Genomic DNA, 18,738 nt, shown 5'->3' with positions numbered 1-18,738 from the left:
CCTGAGCCGAAGGCAGGGGCTTAACCCGCTGAGCCACCCAGGCACCCCAAGTGTGTGTATATCTTTTCATAGCTTTTTTAGTGGTTGTACTAAGCATTGTATTGTACACCCATAACTTGTCACTGGTGTTCTCATTTACCAGTTTAGGTGAAGTGTAGAAACCTTCCCCTCCTTTGTGTCCCTATGCCCTTCTCCATCGGTACTTGCCTTACGTGTGTCTTCCACAGACATTTAAAACCGCAACAGACACTGACAGTGTTTTGCATCAATAATTAAACATAATTGAGGAGACTCAAGGAAAGTCTGGTATGTTTACCCATGTTTTGTCACCTCGGTCTGCCTTTCTGTTGTTGCAAGGCTTTGTCTCGTATTGTTTCCTTTCTGTTTCGAGAACTTACTGGAGCCATTTTTTAGGGCAGGTCTGCTGGTGACAAATTCTGGTGGTTTTCCTTCCTGTGAGAATGTCTGGATTTCCCCACATTCTTGGAGGATATTTTCTTGCTGAACATGGGCTTCTGAGCTCACAGTTCTTCCCTTTCAGCACTCGCACAGGTTGTCCCCCCTCCTTTGGCCTCAGTGGTGCATAAGGAGAAACCCACTGGCACCTGAACTCTCCCCGCACAGGGAAAGTGTCCTCTCTGGCTGGCTGTAGCTTTTACAAGATTGACTGTGGTGCAATTTTTGGTGGATTTCTCTGCTTTTTACTGTTTGGGCTCCCTCAACTTCTTGAATCTGTAGGCTTGTGTTTTTTGGCAAGTTGGGGACATTTTCAGCCATGAGTCTCGTGTTCTTTCTCCTCTCAGTCTGCAGCCCTTGAAGGGCTCTCCGTGTCAGAGACTCTGCTTTCTCTCCCAGCAGTCAGATTGGTTAAGGTCCGTTGTTACGTCTTCCGGGGCACGGAGGCCTTCCTCGGGGCCTCCCTCCGGCTGTCGAGCCCATACGCGGAGTGCAGCTCAGTTGTTTAGAACTTTTCAGTCCTAAAATTTCCATTTGGTCCTATCTTATATTTTCTTTTTCTTGGTTGAGACTTTCTATGTTTTCATTGTTCCAGCATGTTTTTAATTGCTTGTTGGAACACATTTATGGGGGCACCCAGCGAGCTTAGTTGGTAGAGCGTGAAACTCCACATCTTGGGGTTGTGAGTTGGAGCCCCATGGTGGAGGTAGAGATTACTTAAAAATAAAATTACCTAAAAATAAATAAAATAAAATAAAATAAACACATTTATGGTGCTCCTTTAAAATCTTTGTCCGAGAACTCCCGCGCCTCTGCTGCCTCTGGCTGCCAGGTGTTGCTTGTCCGGAATTGCATTCCGTGTGAGGTCTGTACCTTTTCCTGGTATGATGAGTCACTTTTTATTGAAACCTGGACATTTTGACTATATTATTATGAGGGTCTGCATCTTATTCAAACCTGTTTTGGCTGGTGTTTGTGTGACACACAAGTGTGTGACACACACAGGTGCAGGGGGAGTGAAGGTGGGGTCTTGCCGCTGCCAAGTGGAGATCCAGGTCCCCACTGGCCTCCACAGACCCCTGAGGACGGGTTTTCCTACTCCTCCTGGCTGGGTGGTACTTACTTCCCACCAGGCCACTTCCCACTGGGGGCTCCCCTGACTGGGAGAGGAAGGGGCCCCGCATTTCTGTGTCTTCAGGGCCTCTTCGAGCACCAACCCAGCAAGGCAGGAAGGGGCAGCAGGGGCCAGGTCTCCCCACATAGTCTTTGCTGGCCTGAGTGGGGCCACAGTGTTTCAGTGTGTCTGGCTGGGCTGCCCCTTATCTGCACCTGTGGACACTTCAGGTTGCTTCCTCAGCAGGAGGAAGTCCCGGGGACCCCCTGCCACGCTGGCGCAGAGGTCCCCGGTGGGCGCTTCTCGTGGTTGTCACCTGTGTGGGGCCCAGCGCCCCCTGCTTCACCGCCTCCTCTGGGGGCCTGCTCACTCCGCAGAGCCCAGCACGGACAGTGCTCATCGTTTATGGCATTTAACAGACTTGCTGTTTGTAGCAACTGTGGCTTCACTGAAAAGTTGCAAAGCGAGTGCAGAGCCCCCACACCCCTCCCGCAGCCCCCGGCGAGAAAGGCCCCCACCAGCAGCTGGCTAAGCACCAGCTAGGCATCGAAGCCGGAAGAGTGCCATGACTGTGTTCCCACCAGCCTGACTCCAGGCTCTGTCTGCACTCCGTCCGGTTTGCCACTAATCACTTTCCGTTCCGGGTGGCCCATTGGATTTGGCTGCCATTTTGGACTGAATGACTGAAGGAAGCCTTGGCCCAGATGACCGCAGGAGTGGACGAAGAGGGACATTTCTGGGGGCTGTTCCAACCCCCCAGGGGGACAGTGGTGGGGCAGTCAGAGGAGGCATGGGGGGGATGGGACTGTCACCAGGGTGGGGAAGGGGTAGCTTTGGTGTGGGGCAGTGGGAAGGAAGTGGGTGGGTCTCTGGGGACAGGGGACACTGCTGAACCACCCCGCCGGCCTTGCAGTAGGAGTGGGCCCTGGCCCGTAAGAGGGACCGTGGCGATGGAGCCTGCTGTCGGGCCGTCTGAGGATGGACGTGAGCTGGCGAGACCCGGAAGGACTGGGAAGGCCCCTGCGTGGCACCACGTCGGGGGCTGCTGTGTGTGAGCCACCTGGGACACTTGGGCTCCTGGCCAGGGAAGAGGGTGGTGGTGTGGAGTCAGATGGCCCGGCAGCCTGGCTGGCCTGCAGCAGGCAGCCAGTGGGGACCCTGGAGCCCCAGGGGCTGAGGCCGAGAGCACGGGTCGGCGGGTTGGTCCTGGCCTCTCAGGGCCTTGCTCCTCTGGAAGGTGCTTCCTGGAGGGCAGGCCAGCGTCTTGGGCTCCACCAGCAGCCTGTGGGGATCAGGGTGTTGGCCCTCGTCTGTAGCAAGGTGTGGGCCACCCGTCTGGGGGGGCGGTCTGCTGTCAGAGAGGTGGGGGCCGGTTTCCCGGTGGCTTTTGTCCGTTCACACTTGTGCACCTGTTTTCTTGCCAGCACTTGGTGACAGGCAACCTTTTTTTCTCTGAACAATTGAAGGACGAAAAGTTACTTCACTGTATTTTTTTAATTTCCCTCTACTGGACTTAATGAGGCCAGATGCCTTCCCTGTGTTTCGACCCTTTGGGCCTTTCCTTCTGAAAAATACCTCGGGTTTTGTTGGTTTCTGTAGGTGAGAGAGGGGACAGTTCCGCTGGGTTGGTTTTCTCTTGCTGATTCACAGGGAATTTATAAAGTATAAAACATGAACATAAAAATACGAAAATGTAAGGTATTCTGCACATTAGTCTCTGTCAGTCACGTAAATGGCAAATACCTCCTTTGTGTTTTGTTTTTTCCCTTCTTCCTTGTGTTACTTTGAAGAACAGAAGTTCTTGATTTTAACGGAAATGATCTTACCAGTCTTTCCTTACAGCTTGTCCCTCTGTCTTGTATGAAAACTCCTGCCACTTTCCGAAAGTCTGGAGGGCCTTCCACACGTGGGTCTGTCTCCGTTGCTCCCAGTGTGCGGTGTGAGGTCGGGGTCCAGCTGCATCTTGCCCGAGCACCTTGGTTGGGAGCCCGTTTCCCGTGGGCTCGCGGACGTGGCTGTGTCTCGGAGCTCTTGGCTCCGCTTTGTGTGTCCTTGAGCTGGTTCCGTGCCCTCCGCATTCCTTGAGCTGTGCCGTAATTCCTAGTCAGAAAGTACCTTCGTTCACCTTGTCCTTCTGCACGGCTCTTCTCACCGTTCGTGCCCTCGGGGTTGCCCCAGCCCCAGGCGGAGTGGAGCAGCGTCCTCTCTGCCCTGGCCCCGGCCTTGCCCTGCAAGGCTGGTCACGGCCGGCCGCTCGGCGGGAGCCCAGGACACGGGGTGCGCTGTGTGTCAGCCAGTGAGGCACGTGCACGTCCGGTCAGAGAAACGCTCGCTCGGGTTGTGTTTTCCTTCTTGGCGGTGTTTCGTTTGTGTCTTGGCGCGGGTTGGCTGAGTGCTGCGGGCGTGTCGCCCTGCGGGCCGCTTCTCTTTGTGCCGACAGTCACGGCGGCGCGGTTGGCCTGGCTAATGCCGGCGGGCGCCTCTTTCTTTCTGGATTTCTCTTCGCCAACTCAGTTACCAACATCTTCAGAGAACCAGCTCCGTGCCCTCTTGGTTGTTGCTTTTTTGTTATTTCATTTGTTTGTTTGTTTGTTTTAAGATTTTATTTATTTATTTATATGACAGAGCTCACAGGTAGGCAGAGAGGCAGGCGGGGCAGGGGAGGGGGACGCAGGCTCCCGCCGAGCAGAGAGCCCGATGCGGGGCTCCATCCCAGGACCCTGGGATCATGACCTGAGGACCTGAGCCGAAGGCAGAGGCTTAACCCCCAGAGCCCCCCTGCGTCTCGTTTGTTTCTGCCCTTCCCTTGCGGCTGAGCCCGGGTCCTCTGCTGTCCCGCCACCTGCTGAGCCAGGCCTGCTCTGCTGACCGAGCTGTGAGCCTGAGGACTGCCCCCCACGTGTCTTGTTTGACGTGGGAATTAGTTAGCAGTGTCTTTGCTCATTTCCAGGGATTTCGGGGTTTTCTGGGGCTTCCGTTTGGTGGTCTGGCTTCGCTCTTTCCTCGGGGGCCAGGTCTGCCGGAAGATGTGGGGCCCTTGGAACGGGAGACTCGGTTTGTGTCTGGGAAGCTTCTGAGTAGCCGTCCAGCATCGTCGGGCTCTCTCAACAGCTCTTGGATGATTCAAGAACGCTCCTTATGTCTGACCCCGACTGTGTGCTTGTTCTGGGCAGGAGGCTTATAGCCCCAACGAGCACAGCCCAGAAGGTCTGCCAGATATGAGCCGCGTGTGAGATTCCGAGTGTCCTAGGGGCCACCTTGCAAGAGCAAAGCAAGAAGAGGCGAAAGGAATTTTAGCGAACCTGCCCCGGGCTTCTGCCTGCAGTCAGGGCGGAGACGCGGCTGTGGTCTTCTACACTCTCCTTCTTGCCGCGTCCGGCCTCCTCTGATGCGCTGGACACGTGCTGCCGCCACGGCGTGTGGCTGCTGCCCGGGGCGGCACAGGCCTTGGCCCCCATCAGCCCCCTCTCCGCGTTCCCTCGGCACCCGGGGGGCTGGCTTCTCTTGTCCGCTGCCAGGCCCTCTCCCTGTCCCTCCGCCCCACCAGGCAGCCCTCCGTCCCCGCAGGCCCTATCCCCCAGGCTCTGCTGCTCTTTGAGCGGCCTCACGGGGCTTCAGTGCATAGTGGAAGGCACGGGAAGGATCAAGCGAACAAGCATGAGCCTTCTCGGGGCAGGGGTGGGTCTGCCCCCCATCCCGGACAGGCTGGCGGGGGGTTGCCGTGGGCACTCAGGGCTCCTTCTGCCTGTGCAGATGGCCCTGCCGGTTCCGGCCGGCTCCCATGTGCACGCCAGCCCCCGGCCCCAGTGCAAGGGGCTTCTGGTCTGTTGGTGGTGGGAGCAGGTGTGCGGCCAAGAATGGGGCCGGTGCCCAGATTCCGCTCCGGGGACGGGCACACGCTCTGAGGGGTCCTCCTCCACCAGGCTCTTGTGCTGGGTGCTGGGGGCAGGGCCGAGGCCGGGGCTCTGGGGACTGGCTTCCGGCAGCAAGTGGCTTCGGGGTTGTTGGCATGTTTCCCCGTGGTTCAGCCGGCGCACAGCCCCCGTGCCGGGGTGGGCGCTGCAGCTGCTCCGGCATCCAAGCTGGTTCTCAGCTCTACTCTGGGTGGGGCTGGCAGGGACCGTGCAGGGTTTCTTGTCCAGGACTGTGTCTCTCCTGTCACCTGGCCAGCACGAGGGGCGGTGGCTGCAGTCCGGCTCTCCCGGTCATGCCTACTGAGCCAGCTGCAGGGGTGGGTGGAGCCGAGCACCTGTCTCCTGGAGGGGCCTCAGGCAGGAAATAGGTGCGGAACAGCCTAGAGAGTTGGGCCCATCACTGCCCACGGCTCCCGCCCCCGGAAGCGGGTGGGCCAAGGCAAGGCGGGACATGGGCAGAGCTTCGTGGCTCCCTGTGGGCCGTGGGCAGAGCTGAGGCCTCGTGTTGCCCCCAGCACCTGCTGGATGGTGCACCCCAAACTGGGTATAATTAGCCACCACAACAGGTGTGGTGGATCGGGTGTGTGCTGGCCTCGGCCGACCTGAGCACCCCTGGGCTTGAAGCCTAAACCCCATGCGGTAAGGTTCCCTGGGCGTGGAGCCCCCCCCAAACCCCACCTGCAGCCCGGAGGAGGGATTCGTGTCTCAGGAATCCCCGTCCCAGCTGGGAGACGCCCCCGCCCCCGGCCACCCGTGGTCCCTGCCTTCCATCCAGACCCAGGGCCCGGCTGGGCAGTGCTGGCCCTCACCCTTCTGATGGCTCAGGGGGCGTGGATGGGAGGGAGTGCAGGCTGCCCAGGGCTGGGGGCCTCGGCCCCTTGGGGGCAGAGCGGACAGGGCCAGCCCATGCGGCACAGGGGTCTTGCCAGGCTCCCCCAGCAGCGTGTCCCCCTCCTCCACAGTGCAAGAAGAAGCACACGCTGCTGTGCCCTGACTTCTCACGCAGGGGCCTCTGTCCCCGGGGCGCCCAGTGCCAGCTGCTGCACCGCAGCCAGAAGCGCCTCGGCCGGCGGCCCACTCCCACCCCAGAGCCCGGCAGCGCGCCCCCCAGGAGCAAGGCCTCCTCCAGCCATGGACCCAGGTGACAGGGACAGTGGGGGGTGCATGTGGAAGCCCCAGGGGTGGGCCGGAAGCAGTCCCTCCTGCTCTTGGAGATGCTCAGGACCCCGGCGGGGAGCCCCTGTGTCCCTTCCCGGCTCTTACAGTTTCAGACCCAAAAAGAAACCTCAGTTCAAGGCTGAGTATCATGTCACCTCCAGAGGCGCCCCAGCCCACATCCCCAGGGTGGACAGAGCTGAGGACATCCCTGGCCCAGACCGGCCTTTGTGGGACTGCGCAGCCCCTGCCCCATGGAGGAACGTGGGGTCTCTGGCTACCCCACTCCCGTGCCCCAGGAAAGGGGGTCCTGGGTGATGGTCACGGCTGGGGCCCCACATCGTGCTCACCCGTCCCGGGAGCGGGCGCTCTGGCGCGAGAGGACAGGGTCCGTGTGGAGCCGGGGCTTACCGGCCAGGCTCGCCCCAGCTGCCTCGTGCCAGAGGTCCCATGGCGTCACCAGCCTGTCCTTAGTGACCGAGGGCTGGCCTCAGACCCGGATGGTGGTGCCCCGGGGCTGCTGGGACAGGTGCCGCACAGCTGGTCGGCTGGTGCCCTCTGGACCCCAGCCTGCCGAGCCGCCGCCCACCCTCACGCTCCTGCTCCCCTTCCTTTCCCGCAGGAAGGCCTCGGCTGCCCAGCGCCCCGGCAGACAGACGCCCAGCTCCCCTACCTCCGTGGCTGCGGGCTTGGCCTCCCCTCCCTCCTCCCCCCAACGGGTGTTGGCCGCAGCCTCGGGCTCTCCCCTGTCCAAGCTTCCCTCCTCTCCCTCTCCCCCCTCCCCCCTCTCCTCCTCCTCCCCCAGGCCCTCCCCCTCCTCCCCCCCTCCCTCCTCCCCCTCCTCCCCCTCCCAGTCCTTGGACCAGGAGGAGCTGTCTCCGCAGGAGGAGGCTGCCTCGGCGGCGCCGGGCCCCGGCGGCCTCTCCAAGCTGCCTGCCTTCATCTCCCTGCAGTCCTCGCCGAGCCCAGGAGGCCTGCCCAGGGCCCGGACCCCCAGGAGCCCCCCAAGCAAGGACTCAGGTAGGCAGCTTGGCCCCTCGGGGCCCAGTATGGCACAGCCAGGGGCTCTTTTTCCAGTGCCCACCTCAGACCCACCAGGGCAGAATTCCCAGGTGGGGCCTGGATGGTTTGGGAGCGCCAGCACGGGCGGCAGGTGCACACGTCCCGCCCACGGGGGCAGAGCCGGCCAAGGTGTGAGCACAGCAGCGGCTGCCACGCAGACCACCCCAGCCGAGGGCTGATTTAATTAGAAAGCACCCATTTCTGTTAATTTGTTCTGGAAGATCACCGCGCGCTCCTGGAGAGAACAGATGTTCCCTCTCCCCCAGTGAACATTCGGGGCTTGGTAAATGGCTCCACTCAGCCTTGTTTAGGAGAGAAAAGAGGATTTTATGGCTGCAAACGACCCTTTCTGTAAACATTTTACAGCTCTCCGCGCGTTTGAGTGACGATAAACCCCACGCAGCTCGGCGGGCTGCAAATTTGCGACCATACGGCTATCATTTTATTGTCATATTTCACGGTCGTAACGTTAATGGAAGATGCTTGCCGCAGCCTTCTCGAACGGCTCCGCTGAGCACGCTCAAACGCCTGCCTCCGAGGGGCCTGGACCCGGCGCCCGTGCGCGGCCCCCCTTTCAGGGCATGAAGCTGCGGCCGGGCCCTCTGCATGCTGGCCTGGGACCAGGGCACCAGCTACTTCCGCCCCCTCCCCTCGGGCAGGCCCCCCTGCGGTGGGGAGGCAGCAGGTGGCCCCCTCCTTCCCACCCCACCCCCACCCCGAGGCAGCCAACCCCAGCATCCGTCTGTCCGCAGAGGCCGGCAGGGTGGGCCAGGCCCAGGACGGGCTGTGGAGATCCCCACTGGCCTCCAAGGCCTTGGCAGCCTTTGACTCCTGCTCGGCCCGCCTCCGACCTGGCCAGGGCTGGGAGCCGGAGGTGCAGGAGGAGATGGGCCTGGGAGGGCTCTGGGGCAGCAGGCCGGGCTGCACATCCCCAGGCAGCCCCCCAGTAGGGGCCATGGCCAGCAGGCAGAGGCCAGTGAAGTGTGCCGGCCTGGAGCCCTGGCCAGCTTGCCTCTGGGCTCTGGCTTGGCCAAACAGGTGACTGGAGCCCTCGGTCCCGCTATGGGTGGCCCAGGAGGCGAGGCCGGCTCACAGGGACATAGAGGGTGCCGTGCCCCAGGACAGCCACGTGGAGGCGTCTGCGGTCCATGGGGATGGCAGCCTGAGAGGTGGCCTGGAGCATTCGTAGCCGAGGAGAGGCGTGGAGTCCCAGTGAGCGTGGGCTGTGCAGGGCAGGAGCCCCCCCTTGGAGGTGGCTTTCTGTCCTCAGGCCCCCTGCTCCTCTGCAGGAAACCCTTCCCGTCCCCCTAGGCCCTGTCTCTCTGCGCAGGGCCCCAGGCCCCCCCGCCCCTCCCCTGCCCTGCTCACTGGCCCAGAGCCGCCACGTGTGCGTCTGGCAGGCCCGCTGCAGGTGTGAGCGTGGCCGCGTCACAGGGCCTGCATGCCACGGCTTGCACCTGGCATTTATAACCCCACCGGCGGCTTGCTGGGGCTCCCCGGACCCCGGGGCAGGCAGGTGGGTGCTGGATGGAGTCTCCTGCATCCTGACCCAGAAGCTTCCTCCCTGGCAGGGGGCGGTGGGGGCGGCTGGCACCTTACCTTTGCCCTTCTCGGAACAGGGAAAACTCTGCACATCAAACCCCGTCTGTGAGGGCCCCGGGGGCCAGCCCGTGCCTACCTCAGCCCCTTGTTCCTGGAGAGGAAGGAGGTTCTGCCTGCCCCTGCCCCAGAGGAGGGGCCGCCTGCCACCAAGTCCCCCCCGGGTTCTCCGGGGTTGTTGCCCTGCCCACCTGGCTCTCAGCCTTCCGTGACCGTGTGTGCCCAGGGCCTCGCCTCGTCCTTGGGCCGGGCTCTACCCAGCCAGCCCCTCTGCACACCCACCTTCCTCCCACCCCAACCCTGCGCCCTCAGCCTAGCACCCAGGATGCGCCCCAACCTCCAGCCTGGAGGGGGGCCAGGCAGGGCTCCGTGCCAGGCCTGGGCCCACTGTGGGTGTGAGAGCAGCTGTGCCATGCAACTCCCCCTCCCCCCCACTACCCCCAGGACTCCAGCCGGGCTCCCTGGTGGGTATTTTATGTTCAGCAATAAAGGTTCTGCCCTGTGTCTGCTTGGCTGTTCTGAGTGCCGTTGCGCCGCTGTCCAGCCCTGTCTGCACCAGCTCGCAGGAGTTGGGGGGCACACGCTGCCCACAGACCCCAAGAGAAGAATGGGGTGCCCCGCGGGAGAGGAAGGGCTGGCCACACGTCCATGGCGGCTACAGGGTCTCTGGGCAGGAACATCGGCCTCCCTGCCTCCCAGAAATGGCTCAGAGGGTCGGGGACAGCCTCCCCACTGTGGCCAAGCCCACATGCCTGATGGTGAGGGGCCTGGGGCGGGGGGTGCCAAGGAGCGCGTTGGACCCGACGGGCGGAGCGGGCCCCCAGCTGAGGTTCCGTCCCAGCCCCTCCTCTAGGTGTCTCGGGCGAGGGTCTCGGGCGAGCGGCTGGGCCGGGGAAGGAGAGCGAAGCGGGTGGAGTCTGCGTCGCTCCACGGACCCAGGGAGGCCTGCAGGGCGTTGCAGCCTCCACTGAGGGGCCCAGGACAGGGTCTGGGCTGACAGGGACCCTGGGAGGCCAGGGCCAGGGATCGGAGGGGCACAGGGACAACCTGGGGATTTCTCCTCTCCCCCTGCCCACTCCACACCTGAGTGTGTCCCCACGCCTTCCTCCTCGCCTGGCCGCCAGCTCCACGCATCAGCCTGCGGTCAGGTCTGCTGCGTGACGGCCCTCCTCTGCCTGTCCCTTGGAGCCCTGGCTCGCAGGGGCCAGCACAGTGGGGAGAGTGCAGGCGTCCGCCCACACCGCACCCCTGAGGGGCCCACTGGCCAGAGCAGAGCCCTCCTGGGCCCAGCCCACATCGGACGGGCAGACACTCCAGCACCCCCGAGACCGTGACGGGGAGCGGGGGGCTCCTGCGTCCCCACCGCTCCCTGACTGATGGGGGCCATCCCTGTCCAGCTCCAGAGGTGACGAGGACGGGGCTGGTTCACGGCAAGGGGCCAGGCCAGCGTCTGTGGCAGCAGGCGGCCAGTGAGGCGGAACTGGAGTTTGCAGTCCCTTACGGTCGCTGCTGCCCCCACCCCCGCCCCTGCCCAGGAACCCAGGCGGACGTCCCCAGAGGCCTGAGACGGGTGCTCGTGGCCACCGCCGCCGATTCGGCAGCGTGGTGGATCTGGAGTCAGCCCCAGCCGGAAAGAAAGGGACTCCCCATCAGGAAGCCGCAGGGTCCCGGCTGTGGGCTGGGCCCTCGGGGGAGCGGGGCATCGACCGTGGGGGGCCCCACAGCTGGCAGTCCCTGGGGGGAGTCCAGGACGCGGGCCCGTCTCCTGCCCCTCCTCCCTCAGGGCTTCCTCGCCGTTTCCACCGCGACCCTCCTCTGCCTGGACAGACGGACAGGTGGCTGGAGACGCGGTTATTGGTCCGGCCTGATCTGAGCTGCGTCCCCTTCAGACCCTTACCTCCCCCCGGGCTCCCTGCTCTTCCCTTCACAGCGGACAGGGGGACACGCAGCCCAGGCTGTGGAGTAGACAGCTGTGTGCATGGTGGGTGGGCGCCCCGCGGTCGGCTGGACAGCTGGGTCACTGCGTGCGGGACACCCACCGGGGGGCCTGCCCCTCCCAGCTCCACGCTCAGCCCAGTCTCCTGACTGCTCCAAGCCACGCGGCACGCACAGGCCCCACGCGAAGCCCACCACCCAGAAGCAGCAGGTCTGACCACCGTGGGCCAGCGTGGAAGGCTCAGGAAGGGCTGGCACTCTGGGAAGCAGGAGAGGCCGGGCCAGTGGCTGCCCAGTTCTGGGCGGGGGCCCAGCTCCCCCACACTCCCTGTGACCCATCTGGGGACCTTGTCGGCCTGGGTTCTGCCTGGTCAGAGTCCGAGCTCCTGGGCAGCCCAGGGTGGGGTAGGAGGGCAGTTCCTCTGAGGAGAGAGTGCCCACTGGTCGCTCCGGGCTTCCCGTGTCAGGCGCAGGCCAGCAGAGATCCTCAGGGATGAAGGTGCTGTCACCTCACACCAACCCAGACAGATCAGGCTGCCGGCTGAGGCTGACTGGGCTCCAGGCAGAGCGTGTGGCCTTCGCGGAGGGCACAGCACGGGTCCCCCAGACCAGGGAGGGGCCGCCCCCTTTCCTGGATCCTATGTCTCTGGCCACAGGTCCATGCCCGTCCATGGACTGCCCTGGTGTGGCAGGTTGTGGAGACTCTCAGAGATGGGCCACACGAGGGCGGGGCGCCCCATGTGAGGCGGCAGCTGGGCCGGGGCCCCTCACGTGGGCTGGCCCGCTGCCTGCTGTGGCCGGGGCAGGGACAGCTGTCCAGCTGAGGCCTGGGGTCAGGCAGCCAGCAGAACGGCAGGGCTGGTGGCCCAGCTCAGACCCCGCAGCAGGGGGGAGACCCTCTGCTGACCCTTTGAGCTGGAGGGGAGGGGCTGGGCCCCAGACAAGTGGGCGTTGGAGACCTTGGAGCCGTGGTCCCCGTCTAAGCTGTAAGCCGGGGGCCCTGAGTCGGGTGAAGGGAGGCACCTGACGTGAGAGCAGCGAGGGGGAGGCGTGGACCGGGGCGGGGTGGGCCTGGCCTCACCCGGGACCGGGGGAGTGTCCCTGGTGGCATGGTCTTCCCGGCCTGAGGCCGTTCCCCAAGGAAGTGCCTGCCCCCTGTTGTGGGCACCCCCAGAGTGTGCCTGGCACATAGTGGCTGCCTCATTCTAAGCAGGGAAGGCACTGGGCCCTGCTGTCACCGAGCCCAGAAAGGGGGTGTGGTGGGAGATGGGACCCCTGAGCTGCGGGGACTGGACAACAGTGACCCGTCCAGACCCAGTGCAGCACCACACTCCCTACCAGAGCGGTAGTTAGCATTGTGGGGCCCGAGCCCCGGGCAGTGCCCTTGGCCTAGGACAAGCGTGGCGCTGGCAGCTTCGTGCCCGTGCTCCCCCGTGCGCCTGCGGGGGGTGCCCCCACACCCTGCAGCCAGCTCCTCCCAGCACCCCCTGCCGGCCTCTCACCTCCTGGGGCTCCCACTGAGATAGCCACGACCTGGGACCCCTTCCAGGCCCAGAACCTGGCCGACTGTCCCCCGCAGATGGAAGCCTCCAGAGGCTGTCCTGCAGCCCAGGGGGGGCAGCTTCGGGGTCAGCAGGGGACCACCAGCCACCAGGCAGCCGGGGCCTGGGTTCCTCCGACTCTGGGAAAGGGCCCTGCCTGCAGCGGGGGAGCTGGGAGCTGCTTCACTGCCTGCGAGGCCCTGAGCAGGGGTCTGGGCCGGCCATCGAGGCCTGCAGGCCACAGACGCCGGGACAGAGCACGCGTGGGTTAAGTCGCTGGACTCGGGGCCCCAAGACACTGCCAGTGGCTCTGGCCACCCCCTGCCCCACTGCCCCTGTCTCCAGGAACTCCCAGCCGTGGGGCTAAGCCTGGGACAGCCCCACCCAACACGGACCCCAGGCGCGGAATGAGAAGCCGCGCTCTGGCCTCCCTCTGCCGCCCGCTCGCTTCCCAGCACAGGTCCGTCTCTGGGCCACCTTCCCAGAGATGACCCCGAGGCCATGCAGCGGGAACGCAGCAACGATTTGTGGGGCGCAAGTAATGGCCAGCCAGGGGGCGGGCCCTGCGGACTCCTGCTGGGTCAGGCGAGGACTGGCAGGCACGTGTGGCGCGGGAACGCCCTTCCCGGGGCAGCGCGGAACCAGCGTGCTGGTCTTCTGGGCACAGATGGGCTGTCGCGGGGGCCGAGGGGACAGCGCTGCTCTGGCTGTGAGGGCCCGCGGCACGCCCGTCCGCTTTTCCTGCGGCCAATAGGAGGGTGAGCCCCGGGCCCCACGGCCTCGGCTCCCCAGCCCTGGCTGAGCAGGAAGGAGCCCAGGAAGGCCAACACCTTCCCCGGGCTCAAGAACCCACGGGCAGCAACCCTGGTGCCCTTCCCAGTGGCCCGACCACGACTGGCAGGAGGAGAGCTGGCGGAGGCCACAGGGGCGACAGGGACCAGACAGGGAGGGCAGCAAAGCGGGCAGCCCTCTCAGGTTCCCTCCCTCTCTGGGAACGTCGGACTGCAGCTCAGTAAACTTGGTTTTGCTCTCACTCAATAACCCTTGCTCTGCTGCCCCCCCCCACACACATCCCAGCAAGAAGCTGAGGGGTTGGGGGCCTCCCCTGGGGACTCCTGCTTCTGAGGCTCTGAGTGGCCAAGAGCTGAGGCAAGCCTGCTGGCTAGTCTGACTCCAAGGCCAGTGTCTGAGCCGTCGGGGACACAGGTGCCCTGCTTTCCCCAGGCCGCCCCTTCCCGGAGCAGTGAAGGAAGGCGTGGGCACGGGACAGAGTGCTGTGTGCCCAGTGAGCGAGCGACGGAGGGCACGACCCAGCACATCTGGGGGCCAGATGTAGGGGAACCTGTCCCCACTTTAGCTAGACTTGGTGGCGGCTGAGTGTGACCTCCATCTGAACGCGGCATGGGGGCTTTAAAGGGAAGCCCAAACCCTGCAGGGCAACTGGCAACCCACGTAGCCTGGAGCCCAAGCGTGTCTGGGGCCTTGCTTCTGCCTCTGGCTGAGCTGTCCCCGCAAGGGCAGGAGGGTCCTGGAGGTGGGCCTGACCCTGCCTGCGCAGCAGAGCAAGCCCTACGGGAAGGGTTGTGGGGCGAGGAGGAAGGCGACAGTGCCGGCTGGGCCACCCCATGGCATCTTAGGAAGTGTGGTTTTGGTCCCACTTGTATGAATTCTTGTTATAATAACGGCATTTATGCCCAGAACAAAACAAAACGAAACTGCCCTAGTGACTTCCTGCCCAGGTTCTTCCAGAATCTTCTTTCGATGCACGGATGGTTATATATAAGATTGAATTTGTTACCCCAAGAAGTCCTAGAACAGCAGTATGGAAAATCCGGGGGGGCCCCAAGCACTCCGGTGACAACGTCTCCCGGCTCCGCCCACCCGGGACCGGTCGCGTCCCCTGCTCCGCGAGCGCGCCCCGCTGCACAGCCCTGCGCGCCCGGTGTCGCCCCCGCCCGTGCCCCCGGCCCCCCCCGCCGCCGGCCCGCGCCCCCCCCCACCTGCGCCCCGCGGTGCAGCCGCCGACCGAGGTGCCAGCAACTTTGTTGACTAAATTCCTGAACCCGCCCGGACCGCGCGGCTAAAAATAACCGGCACTCCCCGAGCCGCGCCCGCCCGAGCCGCGCCGTGGCCCCGGTGTCCGCAGGCCGGAAGGTCCCGGCGCCGTCAGGCTCGCGGGGCTGCGGGGTCACGGCGCGCGGGGTGGCGGGGACAGCGAAGCACCGAGGGGCCCCGTCGGCTCCCCGAGACTCCCCGGCCTCCCCGTCGCGGACGCGGAGACCTGGGGGCCGCAGGCGGGGCTCCGTGCCCCCCGCGCCGCGCCTTTTCCGCACCCCTCGGCCCCGCGTCCTCTGCGCGTGCAGTCCCCCGCGGCGGCCACCAGAGGGCCCTGCCCCCTCCTCTCGCGGGCTGCCGGTCATCACCCCTTCCCACAGCTGTTCCCCGCAGGAGATTGACAGCTGGGCTCCGGGTTGCCATGGGGATAGGCAAATGAGGGCGGCGGGTCTGGGGCTCCGATTGGCCTGGGGGCTCGCGCCCCTCCCAGGAAGGCGGGCCCGAGCGCCCTGCTCTATAAAGAGGAGCGCACGGCGCGGCGCTCGGGCGTGGAGGCGGGGCCGGCCGGACGCTGGCGGAGCGCGGGGAGCGCGAGCGGCCCGAGGCGGCGGCCTCCCTGCCACCCGCCCGGCCACCCGCCCGGCCGCGGACGCGGGGACAGGGAGCGGGGCCGGCCTGCGCCCCCAGGGGTGCGGCCCGGGCCGTCGGAGAAGCCCGAGCGGCGGCGTCCCCCGCGGCCGCCCCCAAGTTGGCCGCGCGAAACTTTTCCCCGCGCGTCTGGGCGCCGCCCCCGCCGAGACCCGCCGCCGGTGGGGAGTGAAGGGGGGGAGAGGCCCGCGGCTCCCTCTCCCCCCCGCCGCCGCCTCCCGTCGAGGCGCAGCCGGGCGCGACAGCGGGGCCGGGGGCCCCCAGGCGATGGCCGCGGAGCTGGCGATGGGCGCCGAACTGCCCAGCAGCCCGCTGGCCATCGAGTACGTCAACGACTTCGACCTGATGAAGTTCGAGGTGAAGAAGGAGCCACCCGAGGCCGAGCGCTTCTGCCACCGCCTGCCGCCCGGCTCGCTGTCCTCGACGCCGCTCAGCACGCCCTGCTCCTCCGTGCCCTCCTCGCCCAGCTTCTGCGCGCCCAGCCCGGGCACCGGCGGCGGCGGCGGCGGCGCGGGGGGCGGCAGCGGCGCGGCGCAGGCCGGGGCCACCGCGGGGCCGACGGGCGGGGGCCCGGGCGCCGTCGGGGGCGCCTCGGGGAAGCCGGCGCTGGAGGATCTGTACTGGATGAGCGGCTACCAGCACCACCTGAACCCCGAGGCGCTCAACCTGACGCCCGAGGACGCGGTGGAGGCGCTCATCGGCAGCGGCCACCACGCCGGGCACCACGGCGCGCACCACCCGGCGGCCGCCGCGGCCTACGAGGCTTTCCGGGGCCAGGGCTTCGGGGGCGGCGGCGGCGCGGACGACATGGGCACCGGCCACCACCACGGCGCGCACCACGCCGCCCACCACCACCACGCCGCCCACCACCACCACCACCACCACCACGCGGGCGCGGGCCACCACGGCGGCGGCGGCGGCGCGGGCCACCACGTGCGCCTGGAGGAGCGCTTCTCCGACGACCAGCTGGTGTCCATGTCGGTGCGCGAGCTGAACCGGCAGCTCCGCGGCTTCAGCAAGGAGGAGGTCATCCGGCTGAAGCAGAAGCGGCGCACGCTCAAAAACCGCGGCTACGCGCAGTCGTGCCGCTTCAAGCGCGTGCAGCAGCGGCACATTCTGGAGAGCGAGAAGTGCCAGCTCCAGAGCCAGGTGGAGCAGCTGAAGCTGGAGGTGGGGCGCCTGGCCAAGGAGCGGGACCTGTACAAGGAGAAATACGAGAAGCTGGCGGGCCGGGGCGGCCCCGGGGGCGCGGGCGGGGCCGGCTTCCCGCGGGAGTCCTCGCCGCCGCAGGCCGGGCCCGGCGGGGCCAAGGGCGCACCCGACTTCTTCCTGTGAGCGCCCGGGCCGAGCGCGCGCCGCCGCCGCCACCGGCCAGAGGCGCGGGCCGCCGGCGCCGGACTGGAGGCCCCTGCCCGCCGGGCGCCCCGCGCCCTCCCGGCTCGCGGTCCGGGACGGGGCCGCGCCCCCTCCGCGCACGGAGCGCGGGCCTTCCCGGCCAAGCGGGGCCGGAGCCGGCTTCCTCCCCGGCGTCCGCCCGCCCGGCCGCGGCGCGCGGCTCCCCGGCCCCGACGCCGCCGCCCGCCGCTCCCCGCGCGCCGGCCTTCTCGCGGCCTCCCCTTCCTCGCCCGTTTCTACGACTCCTTTTTAAAGCGACTTTATTTTCGAAGCATTTCTGTTTGTTTTGCTCGGTGATTAGTTAAGAAAACCCCGGAGGAAGTTCCCTCGTTCCCGGCCGGGGTCCACCCTCGGACGTCCGCGTGTCCCAGCATGTGTCGCTCGCTCGCTCGGAGGGGTCCGGTCCCTGCCTGCCCGCCTGCCCCCCGCCCTGCCGCCGGCGTCCCCTAGAGATTGAAGCCGAGGGATATTATCTATGCCGTGTTCAGTCCTGCTGCCCTGCTGTACTCACGGGGGGAGGGGGGTGGGGGTGGGGCTGGGGGGTCGCCGCGCTCTGAGGGTGGGGGCTGGCCCGGACTCCCCTGCTGCTCTTTCTCTATGCACCAGATCGTATTTATGAGTCCCGGGGAAATATATCTTATTTTAACCTTCAAGAGAAGTGGAAGAAAAAAAAGTAATGCACAGTATTTCTAGCAAAAAAAAAAATTTTTTTTTTTTAAAGAGGAGGTTTCAGCCTGAACCTCCTGGCATGGAGGCAAGTGAAGAAAGTGTTTTTATTTTAATTTAAATTGTGTTTCGTTTTGTTTGTGCAATCTTTAAAAAAAAAAAAAAAAAGCCCAGTGGCGCTTTGGACTAGCCAGTGGGGAGGAGGAAGCCGCCACTGGCCTGCGGTCCCTGCAGGTCCACCAGGCCTCTGGCCTCCAGTGGGTCCTGTGCTCCTTCCAGGCCTGCTCCTGCCCAGTGTTCTGAGTGGGAGACACTCGAAGTCGTTGAAAGTTTTCTTGTGTTGTTGCGTTTTATTGGATATTTTTTTCATTTGCTATGAAGCCGAGGAAAGGGGGGAAACACACACACACAAAATAAATCCGTTTAGATCCAAAGTCACTGGAGCCTGGTTGGTTTTTCTGTGGCTTTCATTTTTGCCGTCTCTCCCCTCGATAGAAAGGAAAGGAGGCCCGTGACCAGGGCCTGCCTTAGCTCTGGGTGACCCGACTGGGCCACCAGAGAGACTCCGACCAGAGTTGTAAACAAGGCTGCGGCCCGCTGGTGGGACCTGCAGGCACCTTCCCCCGGCTGCCCCTGGGGAGGAAGGCCTCAGGGTGGTGGCCCCAGGCTCCCTCTAAGGGGCCGTGGCCGGTACTTGTCCCCATGCCTTCTGAGCCCACAGTTCCCCCCCCCCCCCCGCAAGGGGTGGCCTGGCCTCTGTCTTCTGAAGGGCGGAGGCCGGGCTGTGGGTAGCCGGGGAGGAGCAGCACTTCTAGAAGTCTCTCACCCTAAAGGGTCCGCGGCAGTTGCAGGACTTAGGGGACTTGTCACCCCTTCACCAAGGGAGGGAGGACGGTGAAGGTCCTCCGTGTGCACGTTTACTGAGCTGGGCTGCGCGGGTCGCCCGCACGTTTCCGTCTGGAGACCGTGAAGGCTCGTCCTCAGGGTTGGGACGGCGGCCGATCTCTGTGGGCGCCGGCCCGAGCTGGGCTTGCTGTTCTGACCCAGAGAAGAGGTGACAGCGGCCGCCTCCCCTTTGGCTTTAGAATAAAACTGGTATCAAGACTGTGGGGGTCTCTGGGGCTTTCAGCAAAATTTCCGGACCCCGGGGCTGAGATCTCGAGCCCCCAGGGCGGGGAGAGCGAGAGGCCACACATCT

General features: G+C 65.1%; 2 protein-coding genes across 4 annotated transcripts in view; both read left to right on the top strand.

Moving 5' to 3' along the window:
- ZC3H3 (zinc finger CCCH-type containing 3) overlaps positions 1 to 11,495 on the top strand; it is an 83,749-nt gene extending 72,254 nt beyond the window's left edge. Inside the window, exons 10-12 of one of the 3 annotated variants that reach the window (XM_032315484.1) lie at positions 6,447 to 6,625; positions 7,524 to 7,659; positions 9,321 to 9,804. In XM_032315484.1, coding sequence (XP_032171375.1) covers positions 6,447 to 6,625; positions 7,524 to 7,659; positions 9,321 to 9,512 — 507 coding nt within the window. In that variant the 3' untranslated portion in view covers positions 9,513 to 9,804. Of the gene's footprint in view, positions 1 to 6,446; positions 6,626 to 7,261; positions 7,660 to 9,320; positions 9,805 to 11,484 lie in introns of those variants that run through there. The other 2 variants (XM_032315485.1, XR_004279464.1) reach the window with 2 other exon arrangements.
- Positions 11,496 to 15,392: 3,897 nt separating this feature from the next.
- On the top strand, positions 15,393 to 17,935 carry MAFA (MAF bZIP transcription factor A). Its single transcript, XM_032316834.1, has one exon. The coding sequence runs from the start codon at positions 15,747 to 15,749 to the stop codon at positions 16,812 to 16,814; it is 1,068 nt and encodes a 355-aa protein (XP_032172725.1). The 5' UTR covers positions 15,393 to 15,746; the 3' UTR covers positions 16,815 to 17,935.
- The last annotated feature ends 803 nt before the right edge of the window (positions 17,936 to 18,738 follow it).

Source organism: Mustela erminea, chromosome 16 (genome assembly GCF_009829155.1).
Source record: "Mustela erminea isolate mMusErm1 chromosome 16, mMusErm1.Pri, whole genome shotgun sequence".
NCBI lineage: Eukaryota > Metazoa > Chordata > Mammalia > Carnivora > Mustelidae > Mustela > Mustela erminea.
Note: the sequence above shows the minus strand (reverse complement) of the source record. Positions and strands in the feature narration are given on the sequence as shown.